The sequence below is a fragment of the Amphiura filiformis genome, chromosome 11 (assembly GCF_039555335.1).
Source record: "Amphiura filiformis chromosome 11, Afil_fr2py, whole genome shotgun sequence".
Lineage (NCBI taxonomy): Eukaryota > Metazoa > Echinodermata > Ophiuroidea > Amphilepidida > Amphiuridae > Amphiura > Amphiura filiformis.
In genome coordinates this window covers 8,502,513-8,514,108 of record NC_092638.1, presented here as the reverse complement: position 1 = coordinate 8,514,108, position 11,596 = coordinate 8,502,513, and the positions used below count along the sequence as shown (strand labels likewise).

At 36.2% G+C, this 11,596-nt stretch overlaps 1 protein-coding gene across 1 annotated transcript in view; it reads left to right on the top strand.

Moving 5' to 3' along the window:
- The first annotated feature begins 6,488 nt into the window (after nucleotides 1-6,488).
- The window catches only part of LOC140163448 (uncharacterized), a 33,005-nt gene continuing 27,897 nt past the window's right edge, over nucleotides 6,489-11,596 (top strand). Inside the window, exons 1-3 of the mRNA XM_072186762.1 lie at nucleotides 6,489-6,609; nucleotides 9,737-10,070; nucleotides 11,096-11,188. Of these exons, the coding sequence (XP_072042863.1) occupies nucleotides 6,503-6,609; nucleotides 9,737-10,070; nucleotides 11,096-11,188 (534 nt within the window). The 5' untranslated portion in view covers nucleotides 6,489-6,502. The remainder of the gene's footprint in view (nucleotides 6,610-9,736; nucleotides 10,071-11,095; nucleotides 11,189-11,596) is intronic.

Genomic DNA, 11,596 nt, shown 5'->3' with positions numbered 1-11,596 from the left:
TGCTCCCGAGATAGAACTTCACTAACGAATTATATCACTGAACGTATTCGTGGAGAACCCGGTAATGATACGATATTATATCATGTATATTGAAAACCACACTGTAATTGAAAACTGCCAGTTTTTGTTCTTTTCCCTTAGTCCGGGGGGTTCTTGGTGGAAATGAGGGAACGGGGATGTGCGGTATAGATTCGGGTGCATTTTCAGCCATAGATTCGGGTGTATTCAGCCATTTTGGTTTATCAAAGGCCCTAAATTTCAGGACAATTTTGGTTTAAGAAAGGGTGTTTCCTCCAATTTTTTCCAAATACTCGTATGTCTACTTTTTAGAATTTTTTAGTAACATTTCCAAAAATGTTCCAAAATTGGAATAATTTTCGGGACGAGACTTCGAGTCACTTTTTCGGCAACTTTTGGTTAAAAATCTGGTAATTTGTCGGAGCCGTATACATCGCCACCCATACCAAAGTTGAGACCCCCGGTCCGAGTCAATTCATGATATCATAATTTAACAAAGTGTTATATAAATATATGTGAGTGGTGATATTAAACCTTGTCTAAACAATGTTAAAATTAAATTGTCTCCGGTTTTCAGACGCCGCGCCGTGGAATAATGTAATACTAATAAAATAAATGCATTTTTCAATTTAGTCACTGTCCAAACATGATAACTCATTGTATTTATCATTGGATATAATTACTTTTAGAAAGAAAAGCTTTCTGTTCTGTATTATTGAATTAATTATTTGATATTAATTATTGATTTACCCTGCAATAAATCAAATAATAGAATATAGTGTAAAAGTCCTTGTCTTTTCTGCAATATCATGTTCTTTTAATGTTTTATTCATTTACGGAAGTGTCTCTCGCCATGTCGTCAAGTCGGATGGCACTTAGATGCTTCCGTAGTGGCATTTTCTAAAATGTGTTGAAATTATTTGATAGTTACGAAAATGTGTTTTGCTTAAAATTAAAAAAAACATAAACAAAGCTTTATTTCTAAAACATGAAGTATTGCCAAACCGGTATTTGACCAAGCATTTCTAATATATTTAATAATTATTCACAAGTACTTCCCAGGTCCCAGTCCGGGGTCCCAGTATATTTCCAGTATCAGAGATGCAACTTTTCATTCTTTTGCCTGAATTCCTTCTTTTATAAGTCAAAAATTCCACATTTTATTTATCTTCAGCCCATTTGGGAACTTTTTATTCCGAATTTACGCACTATATCAGACTTTTTCCAAGTTAACATCCTTTTTTGAAGCTTTTTAAGTCCCTATATGTGGCATCATATGTTGGTATTATCCGGTATTTTCCGCCCACGCCGGTAAATGAATTTACTAGATTTTGCCAGTACGCCTTACATGTATAATGGCCAACCTTGGATTATATTCACCTATTTCCCAACTATAATTAAAATCTTTATTTTGCTGATTCTTATATTAAAGTAAATAACATAGGCCCCTATGTTGCACAAAATAATAAAGACCCATGTACAGAATCACAGTCGAATTGTGTACAAAATAATGAAAAAACAACAACAACAAAAACAAAAAACAAAGCAAAACAAAAACAAAAACAACAGATAATTAAATGTATTCTTTCAACATTTTAAGTATAGATTGATTTCAAGAAAGTATAAAAATTATGATAATTATAAATACTTAATTCTATTTGTGCCTGCTCAAGACTTGGAATGAACAATGTAAAAACAGGAAAAAAAATATAATAATGTGTGATATTCATTCCTGTTCCTAAATAATTGTAACTGAAAAACTTGGCAGATATTTAAGGAAGAACATTTTGATTAGGGGTGGTAAAATAATTATGTGCAACCTGGGGTGGTGAATTATAGGAGGGAAAAAAGGGGGGGAAGCATTTTTGGCAGGTTGAAAGGGGGGGGTCAAGCATTTTTGTCAGGTTGTAGGGGGCGATTCTGGGCACATATGTTTTGGGCACCGTTTTTATAAGTACGCTCTAACAAGATGAAGGAAAACATTAATAATAGGAACACGTTCAAATAATATGGCTATATGCAAATTTTCCTGCGCTCGCATTAGGCCTATTATAATATGAGGTTTTAAATTTGGGTTCCCCAAAATCTTGAATGTGTAAGGGGGGGGGGGGCAAACATTTTTTGGGCACGGCCAAGGGGGGAGGGGCAAGCGATTTTTGGCAGACCATTTTGAGAATTCACCATCCGCGATCCGGGGTGCGGGTACACCATAAATACAGCCCCTTATTCAACATCACTTTCAAAATGACTGATTTAATACGACCAAATACGACGAAATCCCATTGAGTTCACACACGGAAACGAGAAGTTACGAACATGATAACTCATTGTATTTATCATTGGACATAATTACTTTTAGAAAGAAAACCTTTCTGTCCTGTATTATTGAATTAATTATTTGTTATTGATTATTGATTTTGCCCTGCAATAAATCAAATAATAGAATATATGACTAGTGTTAAATTCTTGTCTTTTCTGCAATACCATATTTCTTTTAATGTTTTATTCATTTACGGAATTCGAAGCGTCTCTCGCCATGTCGTCAAGTCGGATGGCACTTAGACGCTTCCGTAGTGGCATTTTCTAAAATGTGTTGAAATTATTTGATTAGTAGTTACGAATATTTGTTTTGCTTGAAATTAAAAAAAACATGAAACAAAGCGTTATTTCTGCAACATGAAGTATTGGTAAACCGGTACCCGGTATTTGACCAAGCATTTCTAATATATTTAATGTTCACAAGTACTTCCCAGTATTTCCAGTATCAGAGATGCAACTTTTCCTTCTTTTGCCTAGCTGTATTCCTTCTTTTATAAGTCAAACTTTTTTTGAGTCCCTATAGGCCTAAGTGGCATATCTGCGGTAATGTTGGTATTACCCGGTATTTTCCGCCCAAGCCGGTAAATGAATTTACTAGAGTTTGCCAGTAATATGGCCAACCTTGGATTATATTCACCTGTTTCCCAACTATAATTAAAATGTTTATTTTGCTGATTCTTATATTAAAGTAAATAACATATGCCCCTATGTTGCAGAAAATAATAAAGACCCATGTACAGAATCACAGTCGAATAGTGTCAAAAATAATGAAACAACAACAACAACAACAAAAACAAAACAAAATAAAACAAAACAACAAAAACAAACAACAACAACAACAGACAATTAAATGTATTCTTTCAACATTTTAAGTATAGATTGATTTCAAGAAATTATAAAAATTATGATAATTAGGGGTGGTGCAATAATTATGTGTACCCCCCAGGGTGGTGAATTATAGGGGGGCAAAGATTTTTGGAAGGCCAAAGGGGGCAAGCATTTTTGGCAGGTCAAAAGGGGGGTCAAGCGATTTTTGGCAGGTCGTAAGGGGGGGGGCAAGCAATTTTTGGCACAGATATTTTGGGCACCGTTTCTATATTGCACCCTAAAAAGGCGTAGGAAAACGTTAGGAACACGTTCAAATATGCAAAATTTCCTGCTCGCTACGCTCGCATTATATGGCAAGACAATTAAGGTTTTAAATTCGGGTACCCCAAAATCTTACATGTGTGGGGGGCAAAGATTTTTGGCACGCCCAAAGGGGGGGGCAAAGGTTTTTGGCACATCGAAAGGGGGGGCAAAGATTTTTGGCACGGCCAGGGGGGGGCAAGCGATTTTGGCAGACCATTTGAGAATTCACCACCCCCAGGGGTACACATAATTATTGCACCACCCTTATAAATACTTCTATCTATTTGTGCCTGCTCAAGGCTTGAAATGAACAATGTAAAAACAGAAAAAAAATATATAAAATAATGTGTCATTCCTGTTCCTAAATAATTGTAACTGAAGAAATTAGCAGATGTTTAAGGAAGAACATTTTGATTAGGGGTGGTACAATAATAATATGTGCAACCCAGGGTGGTGAATTATAGGGAGGGGAAAGGGGGGGGGCAAGCATTTTTGGCAGGTTGAAGGGGGTCAAGCATTTTTGTCAGGTCGAAGTGGGGGGAGCGATTTTGGGCACATATGTTTCGGGCACCGTTTTTATAATTATGCCCTAAAAAGATGAAGGAAAACATTAATAATAGGAACACGTTCAAATAGGGCTAGGGCCTATATGCAAAATTTCCTGCGCTCGCATTAGGCCTATTATAATATGAGGTTTTAAATTTGGGTTCCCAAAAATCTTGAATGCGTAGGGGGGGGGCAAAGATTTTTTGGCACGGCCAAGGTGGGGGGGGGGGGCAAGCATTTTTGGGAGACCATTTTGAGAATTCACCATCCGCGATCCGGGGGTGCGGGTACACATATTGCACAGCCCCTTTATATTCAACACACAGAATTAGTGATTCAACATCACTTTCAAAATGACTCAGTGATTTGATACGAACAAATAGGCCTATACGACGAAATCCCATTGAGTTTACACACGGAAACGAGAAGTCTAGAAACGTCTAGACTCTAGACGCATGAATTTGATACGAGTAAATACGAGAAAATCCCATTGGGTTTTACACAGGGACTACGAGAAGTCACGAACCAATCGATAACTATTGATTGATTGACCCAGAGAAAATTGATACGAGTAAATGCGAGAAAATCCCATTGGGTTTTCACAGGGACTACGAGAAGTCACGAACCAATCGATAACTATTGATTGATTGACCCAGAGAAAATTGATAGGCCTACGAGTAAATGCGAGAAAATCCCATTGGGTTTACACGCGGGACACGAGAAGTTACGAACCAATCGATTAACTATACGAGAAAATCCCATTGGGTTTACACGCGGGATGCGAGAAGTTACGAACCAATCGATAAATGTGCAGCTGCGTGGTTTGATATAAAACGGGGATGCAGGTAAAAACTGAGATTCATTCGTCGTCAACAGCCTAACAAAGGTGAGTCTCAAATTCTACTTTCCTGCTTTCAGTTTCACTTTTCATGATTTTTCTTTCTTGTATTTCTTTATTAGGACCTACTCAGTCTTTGCTTCTTTTTTATGTCTTTCTAATTTTCTTTTCTTTCGTGCTGATCCGTTGAAGCTCTGCAGCTTTTTTCTTTCTTTTTTTCTCTTTATTTCTCGTAGCATTTATTTATTTTCTTTCTTTCTTTCTTTCTTTCTTTTTTTCTTTTATTTCTCGTAGCATTTATAGGCCTTTTTTTTTCTTTCTTTCTTTGTTTGTTTCTTTCTTTCTTTCTTTCTTTCTTTCTTTCTTTCTTTCTCTTTATTTCTCGTAGCATTTATTTTTTTTCTTTCTTTCTTTCTTTCTTTCTTTCTTTCTTTCTTTCTTTCTTTCTTTCTAAATTTCTTTCTTTCTAAATTTCTTTCTTTCTAAATTTCTTTCTTTCTAAATATCTTTCTTTCTAAATTTCTTTCTTTCTTTCTAAAGAAAGAAAGAAAGAAAGAAAGAAAAAAAAAATGCTACGAGAAATAAAGAGAAAAGAAAGAAAGAAAGAAAGAAAGAAAGAAAGAAAGAAAGAAACAAAGAAACAAACAAAGAAAGAAAGAAAGAATTAGGCCTATAAATGCTACGAGAAATAAAGAGAAAAAAAAAAGAAAGAAAGAAAGAAAGAAAAAAAAAAAATGCTACGAGAAATAAAGAGAAAAAAAAGAAAGAAAAAAGCTGCAGAGCTTCAACGGATCAGCACGAAAGAAAAGAAAATTAGAAAGACATAAAAAAGAAGCAAAGACTGAGTAGGTCCTAATAAAGAAATACAAGAAAGAAAAATCATGAAAAGTGAAACTGAAAGCAGGAAAGTAGAATTTGAGACTCACCTTTGTTAGGCTGTTGACGACGAATGAATCTCAGTTTTTACCTGCATCCCCGTTTTATATCAAACCACGCAGCTGCACGTTTATCGATTGGTTCGTAACTTCTCGCGTCCCGCGTGTAAACCCAATGGGATTTTCTCGCATTTACTCGTATCAATTTTCTCTGGGTCAATCAATCAATAGTTATCGATTGGTTCGTGACTTCTCGTAGTCCCTGTGAAAAACCCAATGGGATTTTCCTTCCTTCCATTCTCTTCATATTCTTCATTCCTTTCTTTCTTTCTTTCTTTCTTTCTTTCTTTCTTTCTTTCTTTCTTTCTTTCTTTCTTTCTTTCTTTCTTTCTTTCTTTCTTTTCTTTCTTTCTTTCTTTCTTTCTTTCTTTCTTTCTTTCTTTCTTTCTTTCTTTCTTTCTTTCTAAATTTCTTTCTTTCTAAATTTCTTTCTTTCTAAATTTCTTTCTTTCTAAATTTCTTTCTTTCTAAATTTCTTTCTTTCTAAATTTCTTTCTTTCTAAATATCTTTCTTTCTAAATTTCTTTCTAAATTTCTTTCTTTCTAAATTTCTTTCTTTCTTTCTAAATTTCTAAATTCAGGGAGGTGTCGCTATTTTTTGGGACCGTGTAAAGGCAATTCCCTGAAGGTGAAAAAACTGGCAACTGGCCGGCTTATTCTAAATAAGGAAATTTAAATTCCCCAGTGCAGTAACTGAGTGCAAAATTCGACACACATGCACGCATGGAGCAGTGAGCAATATTATTTATATTGTTTACTTTTGTCAACCCGTTGTCAACCGAAATCAACTTGTTCGTTTCGAAGAGGTGCAGCATTATTAAGGTGAGTCAAGTCGGGGAAGCTGGTTAATAGTTCCAGTAACTGATGAGTGATGACTGTCATGTCATGACTGGCAGTCAATAATGATTTATAACTAAGCATAATATAATAAGCTTACTAATATTATACCGGTAATCTGGAACAGTCTCTCAGTCTCAATCTTCAATGATAGATAGCTAGTCATGACTATCAGACATGAGTATCCGAGAACTCTAGCTTCGAATTTGCACACAATATTTACGCATAGGGCGAGATGGCCGAGCGGTTAAGGCATTGCGCTGTCGGCTGGGAGATACGATCGACGAGAGTTCGAGCCTTGGGCTTGCCTTAGGTGAAAATTCTCCTTCCTCCCAAAAAAGTTCCTATATGGTCGGGAATCCTTCAATTAAGTTCAGTTTCATCACAGAATTTAATTGGATTAACAAGGATTCATCCCTGTGCACGTTAAAGTGTCAGAGCTATTCGAAAAGAGAAGGGGGATCATCCCCGGTTCTGATATCTGCACTCAGTCCTAGGTTCCTGGACAAAGTTGGCATTTAATACAGCTAAGTCTGGATATGCCGACTCAACCAAGAAGAAGAAGAAGAGTACTATGCTATTTTTCGGTCGTACTTTTCGGTCAGACAGCGGTGCAATTCTAATTCTTTGCACCGGAGGTTATTTATTCTGTTAAATGTTGAAATTTGGATGAACGTTTAATATTTTGATGAGTCAACTGTATCTTTTGAGCAAGATTGACCAAATCTGGACAGTCTAAAATTGTGTTGGAGTGTCATTTTAGCAACATTTTTGATGCAATCGCCTCGGGAATCGCCTGTTGTGATTGGCTGTGTTTACTTCTGAACTTCCATATGATACTTATGATACCTACTCCGGGTACCTACTCCAGGGAGCAGTTTCATACAATAGTCAATTTAGCTTGGGATTATTGGGGAAAAGCCTAAGGTTATCTTTTGACTCCTGCTAGGAAACTTTATTTATTTATTTATTTATTGCATCATATTTACCCAGGGTGGCCCGATCAGCTAAAATGCTGTTCTTACACGGGGCAAAAAAAAAAAAAAAAAAACATACAGATACATGAGTATTATAATAAAGCATAAACATATAAATCACAATTTAAATAGAGAATACCAATTTACAAGTACTTAAACTAATACAATGTTAAGAACAAATCATTACAAAGTACTACTATAATATTGGTAACTCAACATGGCACAAAATTATAATCAAATATATTGCACAAATCCGAATCAAAATCAAACTCATATTGAACTCATATTCTCCTATCACCCTCAAATATCCACCACTGCACTACTCCCCACACAACATTATCGTCCTCATATCTTCACTACCGCACAAACATACACATCCCACACTACTTCACCCCTCACGTAAAAACTCACACCTTATACACTCACCCCCCCCCCACACACACACACACACACACACACGCACCCCCACATAATTATATACAAACATAAAATGAAGATACTGTTTATCATGATGTTTTGTGCGCATCAACCATGATGAGATAATTAACAATAACATAAAATAAGATACAAATAACAACCAAATTCATCAACATTAACCAAAACATACGATATAATCTTAATGCAAAATGGACCAATATTGGTCCTAAAGCAACAAACATGTTCATCATAAATTGTACATGCGCTTAAAACATTGAATACTTGGTGACTTTCTGATGTCAAGATTAATTTTGTTCCATACTTGAACACCACTATAGGAAAATGAAGACTTGAAATATTCAGTATCATTGCCATTGGAACATGGTGGTAGCGCCAGCAGATCAGCTGCTGGCTTGTCTCAGATTAACACAATGTCTATCTGAAATATAATTGAATTTTGAAGAGAGATATGATGGAGCCAAACTATTTAGAGATTTATACATCAATAAAGCCTTAAAATAGTTACAACGGTCTTAAAGTGACTTCCATCCTAACATTGGAAACATAATATCAGATGAAGTTAGATAATTAACACTCAATATAATTCTGGCACAACGTTTTTGTAATACACTGAGTTTATGGACATCCTCGTTGTATCTACCAAACCATACAGCACTGCAGTAGTCAAACTGGGGCTGAATCAATGACTTATACAAAATATTTAAAATATTGGCATCAAGAAATGTGCTAAGACGCCTTAGAAGAGCTATCTTACAGAAAACTTTCTGAGTAACACCATTTACTTGTTTGTGCCACAGCAACTCATCGTCAATTACCACACCCAAACATTTAGCCTTATTTACCCTGTCAAGTTTACAACCATTTACCATAACTGAAAAACGAATCATCATGAACATTGCGTAATTTTGAACTACTGCCCAATAGCATAACATTTGTTTTGTCAGTATTGAGGAAAAGCATGTTTTTACGAAGCCACTTAGTAATTTCTTCCATATCATCGGTGAGCTTCTTGGATATTACATTAACATCACTTCCACTAACATATAGTGTGGTATCATCAGCGTACATTGAGATCTTTCCATGTTTAATTACCATTGGCATATCATTAATAAAAATAAGAAACAAAAGTGGCCCAAGGATACTGCCTTGTGCAAAGACTCGTCATAGGTAATTTTGGTTCAACCAAGTCTTTTAAAATTAACAAGCACAATAAGGTACTTGTATTTGTACTTTACCTACTTCAATAATAATGCCTACATTTGCTGTTTTTGACCCCCGATACTGTCTTAAGTCTATCTTACAGCTTGTTTTCCATGTTAATTTGGTATACCTTGCTCTCTTTCTTTCCAGTTGTTCATATTCATTGCAAGGTATCCTCTTACTTGTGTCATATTGATCCTTGATGTGTTTTGTGTCCTCGTTGGAATCACCATCACCCACTTTTGCTTCAGTTAGGTCTTCATTTTGCACAGTTTGAGTTTCTCACTTCTGAGGGGGTACATCAACCCTCAGACACCCCTCAAGCGCAACATGATTGCCACTTCATTCCTTGCCCTCTACAAATCTTCTACATTAGAATTATTTATTTTGGTAGCCTGGTAAACATGTCATTGTCATAATTTATATGTTCCATTTTCAGCACAGCTCTCATCAGCTTAGCACCTAGAGGTCCAACACCTACCCTTATTATTCATCAGCCTCATCAGCAATTCATCAGCACACCTGTCATTGTCAGCGTCACCAAACCTGGACAACCTAACCACATCAGAGGTCCAAAGAACTGTATGCCTTGCTACTAAAGGTGTAACCTCCCCAATGCAAATGTCGCATTCAGTGGAGACACATAAAATGCAACAGCCAAGTACATCATCAGGGACAGCGGCCACAGTGCAAATTCCAATGTCTCAATCTGCAATTGAAAATGCAAAGAAGTGTGAGAACTTCCTGGCGATACTGATTAAGTTGGTATCTATTGCTAACAAGGCTCCAGAAACTGTTGAAAATGTCAAGGAGTTGGTGCAGAATCTAATTGTAAGTAAAACAATATATAAAATGCCCCATCTCTATAAATGACATGACACCCACCATTGCACTACTAAACTGTTCCATATTAAATACAGAAGATATGTATGTAGGCTTTTGGCGCTTTGATCCACAACTGATCCAACCTACTGCAGTATACGGGCAAATCCTTGTATGAGTGTAGACAGGGGTGAGGCCAGGGGTGAGGTAGCCAGCTTTCTTGGTCAGGGGGTGGGCTAAAATAAAAATTTAGGGGGAAAAGATGGAAAAAAATCGCTGTTGCATAATTTTGACTTGGTATTATCAGTGGGATATAATTATAAACATACCAAGAGGGGGGCACTTTTCTCTTTCATTTTTTGTACTAGCCCAATCATAAATAATTCAATGTATAGGGGAGACTGGGGTAATTGTGGCCCCGGGGTAAATGTGGCCCCTTTGCCTTTATCAGGGTGTCTTAATACTAAGCATTGGTCTAGGTGACTTAACTTTGTATTGTATGAAAGAGTGGTCTTTATGTTACTGTTTGGTGAAAAAATTATTCAAATAGCATTAAAATTTTTATGAGGGGGGTCTAATTAGTGGAGCGACATCGCAAATGGCTCTAAAAAGTGGCAAGTCTACTTTTTATTCATAGGGGTGGTACTTATTGGTTGTATCACTGACTATTTTGTATGTGTTTGACATGAAAGGTAATCATAACAGTTCCCATTGATATAACAATTAAAAATTGTTTATTTAATGAGCTAAATTTGCATATTATGTAATACCCGGCTTGGGGTAAATGTGGCCCCTGTTCATGTCTTATGCAAATTACTTGTATCTGACCCCCTAAAAAGCTATTTTGGTCATTAATCTGTTATATGTTAATCAAATTAGCCATTTGAGGTCATTATTGAAACAAAAAAAGACATATTTAGTATGTTTTCAAGTCAAAACAGTACCTGTGCATTGATTGGTCACCCCAGGTTAAATAAGAAATAAATAAATAAAATTTATGTTACATCAACTGTGCAAAAATTCTATCTTTTTAGGATGACAAAATAGAAGCAGAAGAATTTATGCAGAAGCTAATTGGAATGGAACTGCAGTCTTCACCACAGCCATACCTGGTGCCATTTCTAAAGGTTAGTAATCACTGTGTGCAGGCCCGTATGCAGGATTTTTGTTGGGGTGCTGATTTTGAAAAAGTGGACCTTTTTTCCAAAGGGGGGGGGGCAATTTTGAGAAAAGTGGACTTTCTTCCCAAAATTTGGACCTTTTTTTGGCCAAAAAGGCGTAAAAAACGTGATATTGTGATAATCGCAAATTGTGATATTTTGGGACTTTTTTAAGACTTTTGCAAATTTGCACCCCCACACCCCCATGTGTACGGGCCTGACTGTGTGTACCTACAATTTGTACCAGATTGTGTTTGCCTCTAATTATTTGAGGGATGTAACAACCACGGGGCAGTATTTGCAACTAGAATTGTGAAAAATATGATCTTGAGAAGTCCCCCAAATAACGGTCTTGAGAAATTAAATTTGGCTTGC